This window comes from Zingiber officinale, chromosome 8B, assembly GCF_018446385.1.
Source record: "Zingiber officinale cultivar Zhangliang chromosome 8B, Zo_v1.1, whole genome shotgun sequence".
NCBI classification, from domain to species: domain Eukaryota; kingdom Viridiplantae; phylum Streptophyta; class Magnoliopsida; order Zingiberales; family Zingiberaceae; genus Zingiber; species Zingiber officinale.
This window is the reverse complement of record NC_056001.1, coordinates 58,637,872-58,660,540: the sequence shown is the minus strand read 5'-3', so window position 1 is coordinate 58,660,540 and position 22,669 is coordinate 58,637,872. Positions and strand designations below refer to the sequence as shown.

The window sequence follows — 22,669 nt, the reverse complement described above, 5'->3', positions numbered from 1 at the left end:
AATATTGATTTTTAGAAGTTAGTATTGAAGTGATAGTTGCATGTATTATATTTGGTAGGAGAAAAAAAAATTAATTAAATGACATAGATGAGAGAAAAGTTAAATAAAAAAATTGATAAAAGAGATTAAAAAGTCAACTAGATAGGAGAGATAGAACGGAAAAGTCATCAAATTAGTACATCTTTTAATATTTTCAAAATACAGTGCGTGATTTAATAATTTCTTAAATCTGCGTAACTCCTGATCAATTCCCTCGTTTTTTTACTTCTCATAATATTAACAATGTAAAAAATACTTAGAATGGAAGTTTAAAGTTTAAACCAGATTTGTCAAATCTTACAAAAAAAAAAAAAAAAAAACAAAAACAAAAAATTATGATACCGAATCGGGAATGACTGATTTGTCCCATATAAATTTTCCACCGATCATAATCAGTGTTCCTGATGGACAGCAGAAGCTATGGTTACATCCCTTTAAAGGAAAAATCCTTATTAATAGCACCCGGGGCAAAAAGTGAAACCACGGTATTGTCAAATCTCTAGATTTAATTAATGGAGGAGTTGTAGTCTTCTGGTGATCTCATAATTGTTATATATATATTTTTTAAAAACTCAAGTTAGAAAAAAGGCGATTTTTGGCATTTGAATTGTATCGTATCAATCATTTGCTTCCTCTCTCACGATACCCTACCAGAAGGGTTGCTGAAGAGTCGGGACGATAGATCTCGCGCATGGATCCTTCGGTGTCTTCTCCGTCTTTCGCCTCCTCCTCCTCCTCCTCTTCCTCTTCCTCTTGGTTCCCAGGTATTTTCCGGTCTCGTTCGGGGAAGTCCGGCTCCGCCGGCGGGGGTTCTCTGCCAGTCATGGCTTCCGCCGATGGGGTGCCGGGGAGTCGCAAAAACCAGCTCCGTGGCTATCTGTTTAAGTATGGATCTAAGTCTATTCAGGTATGGAGGAGTAGGTCATGCGCTTGTCGTTCTGGGTGTGACGCCTTTCTGATTTTGTTTTTGGATAAGTATAGCTAGCTCTCTGTAACTAACTGTGACAATAGCCATTTCGACGCGTGAATTTGGAGGCTTCCTGGGGTGCTCCGATGTGTTGTAGGCCTCTAGCTCTTGAACACCTAAATCTTTTCTTAACCTTATTTTTTTGTTTGATTTTATCTTGAAGGAAGTTGTCCGAGTTCTCTTGGTCAATGAATCTGAATCCTTGGTTTCATCTGAATAATCTAATATGTTGTAGGACTAGGGTAGTTATTCTAATTGGGTTCGCTTGCACATACCTTTGTGTTGGGTTGAACTTCATATTCGAAGGGATAACTCAAATTTTCATGCAGGTTTCTTTTTCTCTTTATTGCTGCATCCAGTTTTCATAGTCCTTTTTGTTCTCTTTGTCTGATAATATTGGTGAGCTTCTTTGCCTCTCCAACTACGGTGAGCTTCAAATCACGTATTTCACATATATTATCATGTGACATCATCACCATTAACAAGTCGTGTAAGTCCCAACTATTTGGGATATATTAGATGGATGTTATCCCTCTATTATGCTCTATGCAATTTTTTTTTTTTTTGAACGAAGGTGTGATAACCTATTATTTATATGGAAGCGAGCCCCAATTTAGTGAAGCAGACTAAGGTCATTACCAACTTGGTAGTAGGTACCGCAACCCTATGCACATATTAGTATATCTGATTTGGACACTGTTATTGAATAGAACTTTCTAGGTATATAGATGAAATTGGAATAATGTATACCTAGTAAACAAAAATTAGTGTAGGACTAGTCTAATAAAATATACTATAACTTCCACATGACTTATATCTTGATCCATTAGTAGCTGCAGATGAAGACTGATATGAGAGATATAGGAGTGTGTTGATCACCAATTCTTACAGATCAGGTCTTGTGTGAAAATCCCTGATGGGATAATGGGACCAGTGGTGGATTCCTTGGTTTGTCATCTGCTTTGAAATTTTCCATAATTATGGATAAGTAACTAATGCTTGGCCTTTGAATGTCTATGAATCATCTACCATCTTGGGCATTTACTTTACAAAATCAGGGCTAATTAGTGTTCTTCATAAATAACTATGTTTTTCATTGATCAAATTATGCATTTTCATATTTTCTATTTGCATAGGTTGCATTCAAAACTGGTGAATTCAACCAGCAAGTCATTTTTATTGGTGGATTGACAGATGGATTGTTAGCAACTGAGTATGCCATTTTTCTTTTAGCATATGTTTTTTCCTTGTGTTTTTATCAAATAACTTCAGTATTTTTCTGTGTAAGTATTGATTTGCCTATCTGTATTAAGATTTGGATTCAAATGTTTGGGCCACAATGCAGATATTTATATGGAAACACACACCTCATTTGATCTGTTTTGACAACATAACCAGTTTACACCTTGTTCTCCCTCCGCAGAAAACCTATTATTCTTCAGTTTGACTTTCCATCTGCAAGAGTAAATGAATCCTTAAAGAAAAGCAAAGAGAACAAGAGCAACAAGAGAGCTAGAAAGATGTTTACTGGCTACAAATGCCTATCAAATATTTGTGAAATCATGAGAACAATAAAGATTCTGTAGGAAAGAGTGGACACTTTGGGAGCACTTGCATGTTGCTTGATTGGTTGCATATTGACCTTGAGATTAAAGAATCCTTAAAGAATGCCCCCCTAGACTTTTAAATGTTTGCATAACCTTGTGAATTGTGCATACCTCTTTAGGTATCAGTATGGTGCATGGTTGAATTTAAGTATTCTAGATGCTTATGTTGAGTTGGGCCTAACTAAAAGCATGTACGGCAGCATGTTGTATGCACAACTATGATAATATCTATTGGGTTAATTTATACAGCTTGAACCATGCCACGAACAAATTTATACTGTTGATATACTTACTATGGCACAAAACGTAGTTTGCCAAAGTTTTTAAGGCTGGGTAACTATATCTTTGTTGAAGAATATATTTCTTTTCTTTTTTGTTTTTGCTTACAGTGTATCATCCATAATCAGGAAAATCTTTCATTATACAGGTATTTGGAACCTTTATCAATTGCTTTGGAAAATGAAAAATGGTCTCTGGTGCAACCTTTGCTCTCTTCCTCTTATCTCGGATATGGTACTTCTAGCTTAGATCAAGTAAGACTCTTGTTCATTGCTTGTGTGATATTTTTGTTCAAAATTTCTTTAATTGAAGTTTCTTGTATCCAATGCAAAAACCTAAAGTTTAACTTGTTGGCTAGGTGCAATTCTACTATATCCTTTCTTAAGGTTTGTCAAACTCTTTTTCAATGTAAAGATCCATGTTTCAATCCCACATTTTTGGGACTTGTGACTTGTAGGTTGTAGCACTTTTTGAAATTTGCTACTTTCCTTTTTTTGTAAGTCAAATTAATAGTAATTGACACTGGGTAGGGTATTTTTCAGCCTCCATGGAAATTGGAAAATGATATACTTGTTTTGTTATCTCACTTTACACTGATGATGATATTGTGGAATATAAAGTCACAGTAATTTGTATAATTTAATAAGAAACTATTATGGTTAAATTTTTTTTGTTAGTGTTTCATTATCAAACATGTTACTGCAAGATTTCTTGTGTTTACAATAAGATCTATTTGTACCAACCATACATTACAAGATTATATAGAGAATTTTGTCAAGGTAACCTATGTGATTTTAGTCCTCATTGCAATTCACCTATGAATGTGTCAATCAACACCTTGGAGATTAGCTAGGTGCTAATCTTGTAGGATGTGTTAGCATCTGAAATGGAATGACAATCAACTTCAATATTTTGCTGCTTATGTAAAGTAGGATTATGGATAATGTAGGCAGAAAATTGGTTGTCATAATGCATAAATATAATCACTAAGTGCCACTAGGGATTTCCATTAAGTGTTTTAGGCGGTATCTTCTACTAGATTAATATTGTTGCAGAAGCATAAGAAATTGTTGTGCACTCCTTTTGTTGTCTGTCACCTAGATATTATATAAGAATATTTTTTGAAATTAATCATTCATTGGATAACCATTTCTAAAACTAGAAAGATCATCACATATTTGTGCAAGAGCCATGATCATTTTGATGCTAAAGAAATTAACAAAAGGCAAGGATTTGATTAGACTAACTATTATTGGATTTGATAGTTGCATGAGATGAGTATTATTTTTCCAAATTGAATTGACTTGAATCATGTAGAATTATGCTCTGTGAAGTGGTAGAGATAGCTAATAAAAGGTTGTAAAAAGTTAAAAACTGTCTATGTATGAATTGGGCTCTCTTAATTTGAATAATTATAATGGCCTTGATAGGCATTATAGAAGCATGAGAATGTATTGATCCCTGCGGCTAGCAAAGGCAATTGGGCTCCTTTGTTTCAGCATAGCCTTGATTTGTTTCCCCTTCTTTCTAGTCTTCAATACATTCATTGTTTTTTTTTCTGTCAATAGGATGCAGTAGAGCTGGATCAGTTAATTGGCCACTTGATTAATAAGGAAAATTCTGAAGGTGTTGTTCTACTTGGGCATAGTACTGGTTGCCAGGTTGGGATTAGTGAAAATCCATAGAGAGTTTAACTCTTTATCCATTTTGGCATTACTGCCGACACTTTGTTCATGTGTTGCAGGATATAGTGCATTATTTAAGGACAAATTCTGCATTCTCCAAAGCTGTTCGGGGAGTGATTTTGCAGGTAATTAATTGTATGTGTAACTGGTTATTTAGGATGTGAACTTGTGGGTAGTTTAAAACATTTATAAAAAAGGCGCTGTTACTTTCTCCTTTTCTTCTTTTTTGGTTGAAACTGGTAGCTTTGAAAAATAACCGTGTGTAAACTAGAAAGGTGTTCTTCAAGCTCCAACCATGGCAAGTACTAGTTGGAGCACTTTCAAGATTTGTAAGGACACTTTATGAACATGAGAGAGTCTTCAAATTTGTGAAATTTACCTAGAGCTAGTAAGAAAATAAATGTCTGTGAGTTTATAAGGTGTGACTGATGGCTTCAATTAAGAAGGGGAAATGGTAGATTCTGTTGAGAAGATTAACCTAGAAAAAAGAGGGAAAGAGTTACTAGGGCCTAGGGTATGGGGATCCATAATTATTTGATTCTGGTTTACATCTCTAAAGAACTAACCTAAATTAACTTTTTAATTAAAGTTGTGCTAATTTAATTTAATATTTGCACGCCCAATTTGACTTCAATTCAATGCTGAAAATCAAATTTATTGATTTGGTTCAACTCATTTTGCTTTTAAATATATATATTTTTTAAAAATTAATTTAAGATGTGGGAAAATTAAATAGATGAAAACACGATATCTAATAATTCCACAACCTCTTCCTTAGTCAATGACAATTGTTTGAGACTTTGGCCTTTCTAGAGCTTTTTATGAGTCTAAAAAGAAACTCTTTGGATTCGTTCCACCTCCACAAAGCTTTTTGAAGAAAAATTCCCTAAAGTTGTATTGCAAGTTGTGGGCCCTTGAAGATGCTCCTTCATCGTCGTAAAGAACAAATTGTGGTCTGCTCAGGTGTTTGGTTGGTGGATTTGGGAATGAAGGAATGAAATGATAATAAAAGATAGTGTTTGGATTGTGGGTTTGGGAATGATAATTTGGGAATGATTCCCAAATTTATGGGAATCAACCAAACCCATATAACTAGGTGAGTTTCATTCTCATTCTCATTCCTATTCCACCTTCCTATCAAACTCATACCCATAGTCATTCCCATTATTTAACCAAACGTCACCTAAGATTTGCTTGTCTGATTTTCTTTCAGTTAACATTTTTATTTATAACAAATAGGATTATAGCATTCAGATAATAAATTAAATTAAACTTTGGAGAAACAAATTATAAAAAAGGAAACATTATTTGAATTTATCTGGATGCATGCCAAAGTGTGTGGAGTATCAGCATGGTACAATATTTGTTGACATAGTTTACAGGTGACAAAAGAGAGACACTCATGCTGTTCTGTGTTAGGTTTCACTATTTCACTAAAATAGTACATTTTGACCATGTTGTTTGGTACAATATGAGATTTCAAACCATGATGTACTTTTTTGGTACACGATTTTGTTTCATTTTGAATCTTGTTATCCATAATGCTACCTGAGTGTGCTAAGTAACTAATTTCATTCTTTTCCCTTTAATTTGTTAACATAAAAAAGTGTAATTGATGGATTATTGAGGGTTATGCATTATATAGTTGTTAGGGTGTGATAAGATAATTATTGAAATCTTAAGAAGCTTTACTAGTTAACTGGCATATTCACTGATCAGGCCCCAGTAAGTGACAGAGAATATCGAGCCACTCTACCTGAAACTGCTGAAATGATAGATTTGGCTGCAAAAATGATTGGCGAAGGTAGGGCAATGGATTTAATGCCAAGGGAAGCAAATCCAGATGCCCCCATAACTGCGTACAGGTCATTTTGTCTCATGTTCTCCATCTATTTTATGTAGCACATGTTTATTTTTCTTGGCAATTCATTCTCGTATCACAAAAATGAACTTGCATAAACATGCATAAGTATCATTCACGATAGCATGAATAGTTTTATTTGTAACAACCTAGTACATTATCATGGATTTAGATTTTACATTGGAGCAGGTTGATACCACATGTATCATTCTAACAGTATATCAAGGTTGCCACATGTTCCGGCTGTAAAAGTAGGCATTAATATTTGGCAATTCTACTTGTGTTGCTCAAAACGAGATGATACAAGCAATACAAAGTTTGCTAAGGAGCTTGTGCAAACGATACATATCTCAATAAAAATGATACGGAACCTGAAAAAGAATACTAGAAATTCAAAGAATTGGTGGTATAATTACTGTTTCGTGTGTAACATGCATATATGGTTATAGCCAAAGAAAATTGTCAGATAAAATCAATCTAGAAAGAAAATTGTGTAGTTATCCAAAAATGATTAAGTTAGAGAAGCTATGATTAATAACATAATTTAATCTTTTCAACTAAAAACATAACCTTATAATTATAAACATTTAAGCTAGTATTGCTATTAATTTCAATATAGATGCAACATAATAAGATCAGTTTTGAAATCTGGAGGTATCAAGATGAAAAGACAGGTGTTGTTGGTCGATGTCATAAGTTGTCAGAAGATTGGCAATTTGGTGAGGTAAACAATGAAAATTCAAAAATGTTATAACCTTATTGGTACTAATTCTAGAGGGATAAATATCTAATTTAAGAGAGTTGAGTGAGATTGGTTTAGAAATCAATAGATTATCTTTGTAGGAATATTTATTGTAAATTCATGCAAAACCCCCACCAGGTCAACACAGTCAAACAGCTGTTACCTGAATCATGTATCCTTACAAGATAGCATCAATTTGGTAAGGTTCCAGGCTAAGGACAAATACAGTATCAAACCCAAGATTTAAAACCTTATCTACTTTATAATAGTTGGATGAAGGGATGCAAGATTATATGCAAGTTCATCATACTTGCCTAATATGGTAACAAAATATTCCTCAAATCTAGGATTTTCTTATATGTATACCTGATAAATGCAAGAGACATTATATTCATGAGTAGACATGTGGCCTAAAGCATCAGATGTTTCAGCCAGAAAGAGTGACATCATAAATGATGCAACAGCTGGTCCATGTGATTAAGCAGCAAGTTAAAATATAACACCTTTGCCTTGGCATGCAAAAATGACAACACTTCAAATCAAGGTTTAAAATCTCGACCTATGTCGAGGTTTCGGACTGGAACGATACGTTTTCGGTATTGTTCCATGCCAATATAGTTTCAGTATTTTTTTAAAAAAAATTAAATATAAATGTATATTAATGATATTTGATTATTAAATATGCTTTATATTTTGAGATGTTTAATTTATATTTCAATATTTTCTCATAAAATAATGTTTATTAAATTTTCATAATTGTTTTTTAAAAATAAGTAATTCTCAAAATTCAAAACTAAATTTAAAATTATAAAATCATTTGAAAGGCTAAAACAATTATAAAATTATTTGAAAATCTTAAATTATTTTTTTAAATTTATTTGTAAATTTTTAATTTTAAAAAATTTATTTGACATGTTTAAGAATTATATATATATATATATATATATATATATATATATTAAATTTTAGATTAATTTAAAATTATACTTAATTTTAAAATTATTTTATAAATATTTATTAAAATTTTAAATTATTTAAAAATTTTGAAATAATTTTAAATATTTTATAACTATTATTAATAATAGTTTATTCATAAAAAATTCATATTTAAAAAATAAAAAATTAACTAAACAAAAAAAAACCTAAAAAAAATCGTTGCTATGTGATTCGCAAGGTCGTCACGACATTGCGGCCTTGCTTTAGAATTTTAAATAATTTTTTATATATTATAATGGGTTCATTCGATTAGGATTTTAGGAAATATGTTTGACTATCTATTTAAATTAGGTGTTGATTGGATCCATTAAAAAAATAATAACATAGCTAGAAGATAAATAAATAAAAAATTTATTATATATTTTTAGAATTAAAATAAATAAAATATATCCCTAGAGGTGTCAAAAATATTTTTGATTTGACTATCTAAAATATTATATTAGATAATTTTATTAGGGTTTAATTAAGCCTTTTGAATTATCCCTAGAGGTGTCAAAAATGAACCCGACTCACCAATTCGATCCAGTCAACCCGAAAAAAACCAGGTTCGGTTTAGGGGTTTTTGAGTTTCAGTTAGGTTCGGGTTGGGGGTTTTTGGGTGTTGGATTCAGGTTGACCTAGATTTAGGGTTTAGGGATTTTTTTGGGGTTAAATCAAATTTTATTTTAAAAATTATATTTTATAGACATAAATAGCATTACGTAGTATAACAATGTTGAAATATTGAGATAAAAAATGAAAATTTATAGGGAAATAACAAAAAAAAAGTTTTTTTTTTTAAGGTTGGGCGAGTTATTTAGGTTATCCAGGTTCAGGTTTAGGGTTTCAAATTCGGGTTAGAATTTTTTTTGATAACTGATTTTCAACCCGACCTGAACCCACCCAACCCACCTACACTCTTAATTACCCCAATCATAGCTAGGAGTTGATTGAGATAATCAAACTAAGTTTAGTTTTAATTAAAAAAAAAACCTCGGGCGCAGTCATGGGGGTCGCACGATCCCTTTGGGGTGGCCATGGTGTCATGCAAGCCTTTTGCGGCGACCGCACTACGCCTCTTCAACTGTTGTTATCTTGGTGTCAGGCGCTGTTAGTTGGCGGGCAGAACGAAATGTTTTGCCCATTTCAACTGGCTCAACATGAGATTTCAATACATGCTTCAAATGCTCAAGTCCTGAGAGGATAGTTGGAACCATCAAGTTTGATATCTGGTGTGATGGAAACATGGGATTTGGGTTCATTGGTCAGTTGAATATCATGTGAAATAAGAAGTGACACAAGAAGGATGAAAAGGTCATAGTTGCAAAGTGATAATTCCTTGAAGGAGTTTAAAGATTCACACACCTCAACCATAGGAAGATGGAGAAGAAGGGAGTATCAGTGGAAGAGGTTGGGAGAATAGGCCTACGGAAGCGAGAGTGGATATACTGAACTTTCAGTGGTGGTGAACAGGTGGGGTTAGTGATGGGAGAGAGAGGGACAATGTTACCTTGAGGACATGAGAATGTTACCAAGAGTACTTATTTGCTGTATATGATAAGGTATGCTCTTGCTCTTCTGGAATTTTATTCCAAGTATGACAAGGTTATACCAGCCACTGGCATTTATGTTGAGGTCATGGATTGGCTGACATTGTAATGTTTTACAGTAGATTTAATTCCATCACATGAACTCATAGAATTCTCGTTCATTATGCAATTTGATCCATATTCAAAGCACACATTACTAGGTCTACTAGCCTATGCTCTTAATCTTCTGGTCCTCAACATTGACAATTTTATTGCAAAGTATAATAAGATTATATCTTCCACCAGTGTTTTATGGATCAAAAAGTTATGTCTATGTTCCAAATGATCAATTGGAGCAAGGAAAATGTTCTGAACACATTCACAAGTTGACCTTGCACTCTTGTATGTGGAAACTGTCAAGTTGAACGTTGCTAGATATAGAGGTCTGGCATGCAAACTTAAGCAGATATTTAACTAATTATTATCATCTTCAAAATTGTAATGGCATAAATGAAATTCTGAATCATGGAACTAAAATACTATGTTTATGATAATGCTAATTTATCATGAGCCGTTGCTGATATTAAATGACATTGTAAAGGTATCACTCTCTTTGTGCATACACGGGCGATGATGACATGTTCAGTTCTGATCTTAGCGATGATCAACTGAGATTGAGACTTGGACACTTGTCAAATACACCTTGCCAGGTTCTCTTGATCCTTTTAATTTACAAGCATAATTTCCTATTGCCAATGTTGTCATCTTGCTTATTTTCTACTTAGCAGTTTATTTCTTTTGTTATTTTTCTAACAGAAGTTTACTTATGACCTCCATATCCAAATGATAAATCCATCTCTTACCTAACTTTTCTTGAGGGGAAGATGGATAGGGAATTACCCACCAATATGTCAAATTATATTTACCGCATTGTGAGTGAGCAATCCAGGTACAAATAAACAATGTGAGGTTACATGAAAGAGAACTAAGAAAGTTAAGAAACACACAAGTCCATGTTTGCCTTCAAAAGAAATCTGAAGTTCAGCATTGTGCAAATGAAATCCAGGGCCCCATGCCAATTTTTTAAGCTTATATGGATGATTAGTTGGCTCGATGAGCGCATATGAGGAAGCGGGGCAAGACGTATAGCACATAAGTTACAACCAGTTACCTCTTAACTTTGGTATGATAAGCATGAATTTGATATTACAATGTTGTTGTAGTTATGCCAGTTCAAGCTAACAAGGACGTTGGATCATTATAGTGATATTGTTTTTAGTCATGATTTGACAAGTGGATCCTATGAATAGATCAGAGAAAAGAATAAGAAAACCAACCACCTCACCAATTCACAATTATCTTCAATTGGATTATTAGATTAACATAGTAATATCTAATTTATGTCATGCCAATTAAATGTCAACTAACGACTCCAATAACTAGGCTAACATTTCATACTTCAATTAACCATAGTGGAGACAATAACAATATCTAAATTTTATCATTTTTACGGTTTGGTGTTTCTAGGAACTTCCATGTTTGTTTATGCATTGAAGTGAATCTGTTAGGTAGTAAACATATAAAAAATTAATGTAATAGAGATGAAATTTTAAGATGGAAGTGTCATGTTACAAGAAAGATTTTTTCATTTAAGAAAACCCCTAATATCCAAGAGCAATTACATGAAGTTGATATGGACATGTCCAAGTATGACAAAGGATTAAAATTAGAGGAGTCAAATCAGTTTAAATGAAAGGTAAAAAAGTAGAGCAAGACTAAAGAAACTATTAGTAAATGCAATATAGAATGATTATTTTGATTCGAGTATTTCGATTGATAGCTTTGGGTATACTAGGAGCGTAATTTTACACTTCTACTAGCTGTCATGTTCTAATCTGGGGACATCCAAGGAGCTCTAGCTTGGAATCAAACATCCAAAATACACATCAAGTGAAGTGTTTCAGAGGATTGGTTATCTCGGCTGAACCCAGCGAGATCAACCTGCGAAAATTCAGCCGGTCTGTATTACAGTTCATCCAAATTCTATTGTATACTTTTCTCTAATAAGATCCTGCACGTATGCTGGCCACGTGTCGGTAGGTCATTCTTTCTGTTATAGTTTGACTACAAGGACACTAAATTTGGATAACTCGAGTTAGTGCATAGAAACCCACAATTTCATGGATGAAGTCAGAAATGAAACAACAATAAAGAGACAACGAAAACACAAAACAGCGAACAACTTCCTAAGAATCATGATCTTCTCAGAAAAAGGTTTGAAAATTGCCATTGTGTCAGCCAATGAAAATTATGCAACTATGCAAAAAGGAAAAAGGGGAAGATGAGAAAGAAGGGGATCTGGGTCTCAAATTCACTGCAGATGATGTTGCCATAGGAGAAAGCTGATGGAGGACATTGAAAGGAAGGAATTTTGTAACTGTATTAATCACACACCTGTTCTAAACTTTACATGGGGTGGAAACGCATGGGGCACTGGATTTTTGGAGTTTAACTGAGTTTTACTGTCTACTATGGCTTCGAATTTGGGACAAAATAGACAAAAGAAAAAATGTGGAAATTTGGGAAAATATTGATAAAATTATATATTAAAAATTTGTGAAATTATAGAAAATGCTTAAAAATTAATAAAAATAAAAACATGTTTGTTTGATTCAGATCCCTGTATGGACCAACTTAACCGTCATCACAATAATACTACTGAGTTGATCACATACAATGTCGAAGCTATTAGCTTCAGATGGCTAACCCCTGCTTTGGATGAAAACAACATACAAGGATGAGGCCTTTTACTTAACAAGCTGCTGGCTTGCTACTGTTTCGTTACTTTAAATTGTTGCTACTACTGTGGAGACGGAGAATGTGAAAGAGAAAACGGTCGCTGCATTAGTACAATATCACACGACCAACCTTTTAATGTGAATTGCACTCGATTGAACTCTTATTGAACATGTCAGACAAACTCGTTCTTGTGATTTTTTACTCTTATTTGTGCTGTTTTAGGTTATTTTCTCCATGGCAGACGAATATGTGCCTGACTATGTCGATAAGAAGGCATTGGTGGAACGGTAGCACACTCTTGATTGAGAATACAATTGTTTCTTCTCATTCATTATTCACTTATTCTCCAAGGTAAAATAACATTGTTTTCATGACCCTGCAGACTTTGTCGAGCAATGGGCGGTGCTGAAAAGGTGGAAATAGAATGGGGAAATCATTCTCTGTCGAATAGGGTCCAAGAGGCAGTCGAAGCCATCATGGATTTTGTTAAGAGGGAGGGACCAAAAGGATGGGATGATCCATGGAGCTAGCATTCTCTCCTTTTTTTTTCCACCCCAATCTCTTGCCGTTCCCAGAAATTTTTTTTTTATAATCCACTCTTTTGTTTTAATTACAATTTATGATTATCAAAAACGCTCAGGAACTTGTCTCAATTATTGTGAATATATTTTTATTACTGCTTGTATTTGGTTGTCAATGCCCCTTGTTTTTAATGATAAGCACATTTTAGAGTGTTGTTTTTGCTCTGGAAAAAATGGCTGCTCTATTTTTTTTTTTTAGAGTTGATTTTAATGGGTTGTTTATTTGGAAGGACGAATTTAAAATTTGAGATTTTTTAATATTTATTTCATAAAAAATAGATTATTTATATAAATTTTTTGTTTATCTATTATAAAATAATAGATTGACGTTTTTATGGATTCACTTTGGATCCTTTTTTTAGTATCCTTTTATCCATCAAATAGGGTGGAATGCCACTTTCCTTCTTTTGTGACATCTCTGCCCTCAATAGCACGAGCCAGTATGGCTGCAAGAGGCTTTGCGTGGTTGGCTCATGTTGTTGCCTTTGTCTTGGGCGGCTGCCTTGCGTGGCACTGAGCGGTCCTAACCTCGTGTCAATAGTATTGCGTGACAATTTAATTTAAATAGGATCTTTTAGTCCGTAAATTATAGATAAAAGGATGATTCATTAATCATTATTGATGAACAATGATGAATCTCATCTTTTTAAATGATGAAATTCATCAAAATGAACCAATCTATAAAATGCTCCATCCTCTAATTTGTAAATTGTAGACTCGTGCTCCAACCTACCTCGTGCGACTTTGCACGACAACCTACTTCGTGTGACTTTGTGCGGGCGCCCTTACACGACTGCCTCACATGGCCGCGAGTTACGGGCGACCCTACACAACTACGAGTGACCTTGCTCATAGGCACCATCAACTTTGCATGCAACTGTCGACTACTTAGCCTGTTTATTTATTTTTTCCCTTTCCCTCCTTTAGATTGTCCTCTTTTTCCTCTTCCTGTCTGTAGGGATTTTTCTTTTAAAATAAATGGACACAATATGCTATGAATGCTATGACTAACTGCTTGTCTCTCTTGTTTTTTCCATTAAAGAAAAGGAAGAAAAGTAACCATAAAATATTTGCACGAAGATTTTAGCAACAAGATGGTTTTAGAAGATATAAAACAGTAAATTGATTTATACAAGCACAGTTTTGTTGAAGATATCAATTGACATGGCTTGCAGAACGTGTGAAATTCACGGCCAGGAAAATTGACTTCATACAAAAAAAAAAAAAAAAAGACACAATATTTGATCCTTGACTTCATAAATTTTAAGAGAAAAAATTGATCACACACGCCAAAATAAATATCTGCTCTTTGACTTCCTAAGAGGGCGAAAAGAAACAACTTAGATACTCCATAAAATCTAGATAAATTTCAAAACATTATCCAATTAATCGGTCCGGTGTCGTATTCCACCCCCCAAATACATGTACCGTGTTACGATCACCGTTGCCTAGAGAGTCCGTACACGGTACACCCCGCTTACCACCCATGCCGCACAACAAGTCGTATTCTCCTGCAAAATTCTCTTCTATATTTTCAGATAAAGTCTTCGCGTTGACTTCTTCAAATCCGACGAGCAAACCATCGTTGAAAACTCAACTTGTAACTTTGAAAATTCAATCTGCCAGCTAAACTATCGATAAATCACAAGAAGTGGGAGAGCAGAATCGTTCATCAGGCCAGGCCCACCACATGCACAAACACTCCCACCCACCCCACGAATCTTAATTCATATTAAAACAAACAGCTTGAATGATTCAAAGCCCGCAGACACGTGCAGTGATATCCTCACACTCGTCACTTTTTTTATCATATTTATTGCAGAAATTCATCGTCAAGGATGAATTGGCGGCCGACGGCGACGAAAAGTCCAACTTTTTAATGCTTTAATTGGTTTATGAGAGATAGAAAAAGGCATTCCCAAAAGAGCAGGGAATTGCTTCTTGTTCTTGGCCTTCTTCATGGGGACTTGCCTCTTGCTCTTGATCCTTTCATGCCTTCTTCACGTCGGCTCCGGCGTCACCAATCCTCAAGACGGTAACTTGTTGCCCTGCAGGTGCTTGCCTTATTCCCCAGCTGGTATGTGTAGTTAATTAATCGATGATCATTGCAGCTGCTGCTCTACGATCGATCCTGCAGGACTGGCAAAATGCTCCACCAAATTGGGGGCAATCCGACGACCCCTGTGGTATGCCTTGGGATGGCGTTTCTTGCGAAAACTCGAGGGTGACTTCGTTGTGAGTATGCTACAAAATGGACCTATGCATCCTCATCATTTGTTATTCTTCCATCTGCTTAAAGATCTCTATATCTTCTTAACAGGAGATTGTCAAGTATGGGTATTAAAGGAACACTGAGCGCAGACATAGGCCAACTCTCAGCCTTGCGAGATTTGTAAGTTGCTTCTCCTGAGCATTATGGTGTCTATCTTATGTCTTATTCATGTGGGTTTCAATATGATGAAAGGTGGTGATTTAGCTGTCAGATGCATCAGGTCTCAATTCAGTTAAGGGATATAAAACAAGTCTGCGGTAGTTCAAAACTAGAACTTGCATCTGTATCTGTATTACCAGCTTGAAGGTTTGATATTGATACAAAGTTGCTAGAAACAATGAAAATGTTAACTATGGACATGCCACCCATCAACTAGAATTGGCATCCATATTTTGAGATTGATAATGACCTTGATATTGGTAGGAAGTTGCAAGATGTGATAGATATGTTAATTATGGATATGCCGCTGGGTATATATAAGTTTTGTATCAATATCAACTTTTGATTTAAACGATTGATTGTTTGCAACTATTTGCAATTCATCTAACAGGGACTTGTCCTACAATGGTGATCTTGAGGGTCAACTCACTCCGAATATTGGAAACCTGGAGCAGCTTACCACTTTGTAGGTTCAGTAATTTTCTTGTCGGTTATTTCCATCAAGCTGACGTCTTTGAACTGACAAGAGGTCTTTCAATTTTCAGGATCTTGGCTGGTTGCAACTTCAGTGGTCGAATTCCAGACCAATTAGGCAATTTGGCACAGCTTACTTACTTGTAAGTCCGGTTGATTGCTTACATGCAATTAGTTTCATCTTGGCTCATATTCTTGAGATCTTTACCTTATTTTTCTGTGTTGTTGTTGCTGGTCTAAACTTCAGGGCATTGAACAACAACAGATTTAGTGGTAGTATTCCAGCTTCCCTGGGACTTCTATCAAATTTGTCTTGGTTTGACATCGCGGAGAACCAATTGAGAGGACCTCTTCCAGTCTCTACAGATTCAACTCCTGGTCTAGATAGGCTTGTCAATGCCAAACACTTGTCAGTATTATACTTTCTAGTTTCTTTGCAAAATCAAAAAATTATCAATGTGTTTGATTATGAATTCATGTGGTTCCCAGTCATTTCAACAAGAATCAATTGTCAGGGGAGCTTCCACCACAACTCTTCAGCTCAGAGATGACGTTGCTACACATGTAAATTGGATAATTCTGTAGTCAGACTTCTTAATTCCCTTTGTTTGTGCTTAACATAACTGCAACACCACTGTGCAGCCTATTCGACTCAAATCAATTTAATGGTTCAATTCCATCCACGTTGGGACTGGTTACTTCCCTAGGAGTTCTGTAAGTTAGATTGATTTGAACACTTGATGCCCCTCATTTGGAACAAAATTTATTGATTAATCAGTCGTCTAGATTGATTCGTGCTGTGTTCCGACAGCTCAGAAGGGGCTTTCACAGAGTTTCTCTGTGCAGGGTTCCTTCTTCATGTAAGTTTTATTTTACACATTTGAACTGTTGAAACAATTTGACATTTTTGATATTTTATTGGAACAGTCGACTTGACAATAACAAGTTTGAAGGTGCTGTTCCATCGAACATCAACAATCTTACCCTAGTTACTGAATTGTAAGTCTGCAATTTATACAAATTGATGAAAATTGCCACAGGTCAGTTAGAGAACTGACAAACTTGTTCTCATTTCTTCCAGGAGCTTGGCAAACAATCAACTAACTGGTTTGCTGCCCAACCTAACAGGGATGAACAGCCTCAGTAATGTGTAAGGAACAATTAGTATTTCTTGCCTCATCTATTTTTTCATACTATTTTTTACAATCTACTGGCTTGACATTCAGGGATCTGAGCAACAACTCTTTCAGTCCTTCAGAAGCTCCAGTGTGGTTTACGACAATTGAATCTCTAACAACCTTGTGAGCTTCCTTATCATGTCCACAATGTATCGCGATTTTGTTTTTTTTCTCCAAGTCTACTGAGCTAACAAGGAATCCCATTTGCAGAGTCATAGAATCTGGAAGACTTATCGGTCAGGTTCCGGCAGAGCTATTCAGCTTGCCTCAATTGCAACAAGTGTGAGTACTGATTTGCGAGTTTTTATTTGATGTGAAAGCAGAGGATACTTGACTGAATGGCACCTAATGCTGAAACTGACACCTTGACAGATTGCTAAGAGACAATGGCTTCAATGGTACACTGAACATGGGCAGCAACATTAGCCCACAACTGCAGCTTGTCGATTTCAGAAACAATAATATCACTGGTTTTTTGGAAACAGGCAACTACCTTAATATCCTAAGGTGAGTTCATTTGTTCAACATGTAAATTTGCTCATCAAAGGTTGGGTGAGGTCTAAATGTTTGTGTATTTATTGTTTGACAACTACAGACTTGAGCAAAATCCAGTGTGCAATTCTGCGCCGACAAACACCTACTGCAGTCCCCGGCAGAGGGATCCATACTCCACCAGTCTGAGCAAATGTAATTCTTTAACATGCTCATTACAAGATCAGAAGGTCAACCCTCAGAGTTGTGCTTGTGCCTTTCCATATCAAGGGCAGATGACCTTTAGAGGACCCAGCTTCTTTGATTTGACAATTTCTACATTGTTCCAGCAACTGGAGACGACTCTATGGACTAATCTTAGTCTTACTCCTGGTTATGTGTACATTTCAAATCTCCAGCTCAGCCCAGAAAAGTATATAGAGTTGGATCTAGCCCTCTTCCCGTCATCAGGAATGTACTTCAACCGATCAGAAATTATCAACCTCGGGTTTGACCTAAGCTTCCAAAACTATAAACCTCCTGAAGAGTTTGGACCATACTTATTTCATGGATTACTGTACCCATTCCCAGGTATCTGATGAATTTTTTGAGAATCAAACTCTTAACTTGCCTTATTTGGATCATTGACCTGACACATCTTTCAGGCGAGAGTGAGACTGGAGGAGGAAAGACTAGTACAAGTGTTATTGTTGGAGTTGCTGTTGGCTGTGTTATTCTTGTTGTTGTACTTGTTTGTGTTGGTGTTTATGCCTTACTGCAGAAGAAAAAAGTTAAAAGAGCTCTTGAACAAAGCCGACCTTTCGGTAACTATTTTGTGACTTTTTGGATCATTCATAAAGGACACATCGCTTAAGATGAACTCCAAGGAGAATTCAAACTACGATATCATTTAAAGAACGTTGCAAGTCTGACCATTTCCGAATTTTGCAGCTACATGGGGGTCTGGTGGTAAAGATGACGGCAGTGCACCACAGCTGAAAGGAGCAAGATGGTTTCCCTTTGATGAAATCAAGAAAATCACCAACAATTTCTCTGAAGCAAATGCAATCGGTTCCGGTGGCTATGGAAAGGTAGATCAGTCTACTGTATCATTGATTTACATGAACTTATAGCTTTTTTGATATAGCTAATCATGTGAACCAAACTAAGGGATGCTTTTTCTGTTCTTGCTCTATGAACAACTATTCTATTCCTTGTCAATTCAATTTGACTAACCAAAGGTAGTTTTACACTTTCAAGCTCACGCGGAGCTGCTCAAACTCCCATAAAATGAACAAAAGAGCAAGTAAATAAGTTTTCTATTTCTTGTCAGGTCTATAGAGCAATCCTCGCAGACGGGCAGATTATTGCGATCAAGAGGGCACAACAAGGATCCATGCAAGGAGCACATGAATTCAAGACCGAGATCGAGTTGCTTTCCAGAGTTCACCACAAGAATCTCGTAGACCTTGTCGGCTTTTGCTTTGAACAGGGAGAACAGATGCTGGTATATGAGTACATTCCGAATGGAACACTGAGGGAGAACTTGAGTGGTGCGTACCATGTCCAATAAACATGTTCAAGTCCACTATATTATCCTTCACCTGAATTCTTATAGTTTGTGCATATAAATTACAGGGAGCCTCGGCATACGATTAGATTGGAAGAACAGGCTTAGAATTGCTCTGGGCTCTGCTAGAGGATTAGCTTACCTTCATGAACTGGCTAACCCCCCGATAATTCACAGGGATGTCAAGTCTCCCAACATCCTTCTCGATGAGAACTTGAACGCAAAGGTTGCCGATTTCGGCCTCTCAAAACTGGTATCCGACAGCGAAAAAGGGCACGTCTCGACACAAGTCAAAGGAACTTTGGTGAGAGTTCATCTTCCAACTCTTAAATCTTTTCAACTATTCCTCGCATAAAATGAAATCTAGGATTCTCATATGCCGAAATTTGCAGGGTTACTTGGATCCAGAGTACTACATGACGCAACAGCTCTCGGAGAAAAGTGACGTTTACAGCTTTGGTGTAGTGATGTTGGAGCTGATAACAGGCCGGCAACCCATAGAGAAGGGCAAGTACATCGTTCGCGAGGTCAGGACTGCGATGGATGGGCGTGATCTAGAGTATTATGGTCTCAAGAACATGGTGGATCCTGTCCTTCTTAAAATGGGGCAGCTTATAGGATTCAGGAGGTTCGTTGAATTGGCCATGCAGTGCGTGGAAGAAACAGCAGCCCACCGACCGACCATGAACCAAATTGTGAAGGAGATCGAAACCATAATCCACACTTATGGGCTGAACACACAGCCAAATTCAGCATCTTCATCGGCTACAGAATTCGGAGGCACGCAAGGTGCTCCTCGCCGCCATCCTTACGATGGTCACTTGCACAAGAGTGAAGAGAGCAGCGACTTCCAATACAGCGGCGCCTACATTGCAGCGATTGAACCCAAGTAGCGGGAATGTTGTACTTTTTTTTTTAATTTGATTTAAGATTCCTTGATTTTGTGTATTCATTAAAGATAGCATTGTTTGATGGATTAAGTTGTTGTTGTTGTTGAATTGAATTCATGTAAATTCCTTGTCTTTGTGAGCTATGTTTGGGCTTTGGGCGCGACGGAGAGGGCTTGACTCACAGCAACAATAATTTACGTTTGTGGAGGTTGCGATAGCTTCATGCATATAAAAAGTAATAAAAAGGGTGTTATAAAAATAATTTTATTAAACGAACATATAATTTAAATTAGGATTTATTGTACACTTTTATAAAAAAAAAACTATAATAGTTTAGAATTTATAATTAGATTATTAAACAATTACTTTTAAAAAATATATAAATTATTTTTTAAAAAAGTGGGCCCCATATTTAAATTTATTTTTTTTCAATGGACCAGCTTGGTTAACATCTTAAAAAAAAATATATAAAAAAATATGAAAAAAATAAGGGGCCCGTCAGGTGGCCCTGTGCATTGGCCCCACTTAGGGCCGGCTCTACGCCCTCGTATTATCGTATAGGAGGATTTTAAACTCTAGATCTTTTGATATGCTACCTTTTTTTTTTCTACTCTATTTTACTAGAAGGTATCAATATTATCCATTTCATTTCATCTACTTAATTTTTATAATTCTAAAAACACATATCGTATTCCAGTTTTATCCTCCCTTCTTTTCTTGTTCGATTTTTATCCTCGTATAAGCCTTTTTAACGTCTTTATGCTCGCCTAAATTTGATAGATAAATTGAGAGAGAGGTTGATAAAATTTATCATAAAATTTATAACATGTTTCATATAAGGCTTAGAACAATAATACTCGAGTCTCCTTGGAGCGGTGTGATGGTTAAGACATGGGGTGTTGTCACATGAGGTTTTGGGATCGAAATTTGACGTGATCGAGCATAACCTCCCCCACTAGGGACGGGTTGACGGGGGCGCTGGGACGAGCGAATCGCTGATTAATTTAGAGAACTCTGAATAATTTCAAATCAAAACTAATGTACCCTTAAATATACTCATGCCCTTTGATACGGTATATTGTAAGCGGATTTAGAGGTGACGTGGCCGTCAAGATCAAGATGAGGTGACGGTCAAAGTCAAGGTGAGGTGACAGCTAGAGTCAGATGAATGGGTCATTCTCACCGAGACTCAACCCTTCACTCTTCAACGCTAAGGCGTTTGATATAAGGGCGGCCAATCCAAGAGCCGAATGTACTCCAAGAATCTAGTGCTCCACTTGTAAATAGTCGGTCAGCATAAAGGCCAAGCGGGCTTACAAAACTACGGTGCTCAGTATACAGTTGGTTAACCTTACAATATACCTCAGTATAGAATCAGTCGTCCCAATAGCTGGTCAGACTTCCAAGAGTATGACCGGTTGATCAAAACGCTAGTTGGGTCTGTAGGGCCCAACGCCTATATATATATATATATAAGGTAAATGTGCAACACTTAGAATAAACCCAGTCGGTCTTAATGCGTCGGTCGAATGTACAGGACCCTGCTATCCACTCCTATAATATAACTCTTAGCTTACACATCGTCAGTCCTACAATACAACCTTCAGTATAAAGCTGACTGGCCCCACGACCGGTCGAACTTATGGGACCGAGCTCTTTTTTTTCGAGAGTCAGTTTCCTATCATACGGTTGGTCGGTTTTAGCATTGACCAGACCTACGAGATTAGACTCCTCATTGCTTATCAAATCTTTAGCATCATAGCCTATGGGCATATATCTGATCGACCTATGACCGATCGGATTTATGGGATTCAGCTCCCCGTTCAAAGGTACATAGCTCTTATTACATGAGGACAATTGGATTTACACGGCTCAGTGCCACTGTTGCGTATATGTATACTTAAAGGTGAAGGCAACAATTCTCATTACAAATCCGATTAGTCATAGATCCGATCAGACCTCTAGATCCCAGAGCATTCAGGGGCAAGTCCTATAACACGGGGCTGATTGGATAGCCTAGGGTTTGGATCCCCGCTCTTCAAGGACATGCATCACAGTATACAATCAGTTGGCTAAAGATCCGGCCAGACTACCTAGTTTAGCTAAAGATCCGGCCAGGTTACATCTAGGGGACAATAATATCAGGGAATCGCAACAGCATGTCAGAAGAATAACAACTATTCACCAGGGAATATTTTGATATCTGACACATAAAAGTGTTCATATATGTATAATGGAAGATTCCTTGAAGGAAAACTTCACATCTTCCATTACCCAACATCTTTTGATACCAAATATTCTTTGTTGTCTTATTATTGCGGAGGTTATGAGAGGTGATATAAAAATGGGAGGTTCTCTCCATTGGTAAAGTACGCTGGATTACGCTTTACTACAATATACTTTCTTCTCAATTTTCACTTTGTCATCATACTAACTTGAGTGTCGGAGTGCTTGTATCAGAGACTTCTTCCCTAATTTTCACTCTAACATTTTATTGCTCTCTATTTGGTGTGCACAGAGAGGAAGGAGGCATCCGAAAACCCTCTTTTGCCATCTAGAGTTTCTTCAATTTGAAATCTTCTCCTAGTCAA

The 22,669-nt window shown here is 36.1% G+C and overlaps 2 protein-coding genes across 2 annotated transcripts; both read left to right on the top strand.

The window, feature by feature from the left end:
- Positions 1 to 629: 629 nt before the first annotated feature.
- On the top strand, positions 630 to 13,136 carry LOC122013424 (UPF0613 protein PB24D3.06c-like). Its single transcript, XM_042569702.1, has 9 exons — positions 630 to 946; positions 2,143 to 2,219; positions 3,041 to 3,146; positions 4,461 to 4,553; positions 4,637 to 4,702; positions 6,297 to 6,442; positions 10,286 to 10,394; positions 12,706 to 12,770; positions 12,866 to 13,136. The coding sequence occupies exons 1-9, from the start codon at positions 731 to 733 to the stop codon at positions 13,011 to 13,013; spliced, it is 1,026 nt and encodes a 341-aa protein (XP_042425636.1). The 5' UTR covers positions 630 to 730; the 3' UTR covers positions 13,014 to 13,136.
- A 1,742-nt stretch (positions 13,137 to 14,878) lies between these two features.
- Positions 14,879 to 20,201, top strand: LOC122015437 (leucine-rich repeat receptor protein kinase HPCA1-like). The gene is made up of 19 exons (XM_042572309.1): positions 14,879 to 15,099; positions 15,176 to 15,299; positions 15,385 to 15,456; positions 15,887 to 15,961; positions 16,041 to 16,112; positions 16,217 to 16,378; positions 16,459 to 16,533; positions 16,612 to 16,683; positions 16,897 to 16,968; positions 17,051 to 17,119; positions 17,196 to 17,270; positions 17,358 to 17,429; positions 17,520 to 17,654; positions 17,743 to 18,209; positions 18,284 to 18,442; positions 18,570 to 18,709; positions 18,952 to 19,171; positions 19,257 to 19,492; positions 19,581 to 20,201. Exons 1-19 carry the CDS (start codon positions 15,024 to 15,026, stop codon positions 20,079 to 20,081), a joined length of 2,874 nt encoding a protein of 957 aa, XP_042428243.1. The 5' UTR covers positions 14,879 to 15,023; the 3' UTR covers positions 20,082 to 20,201.
- Positions 20,202 to 22,669: the final 2,468 nt, after the last annotated feature.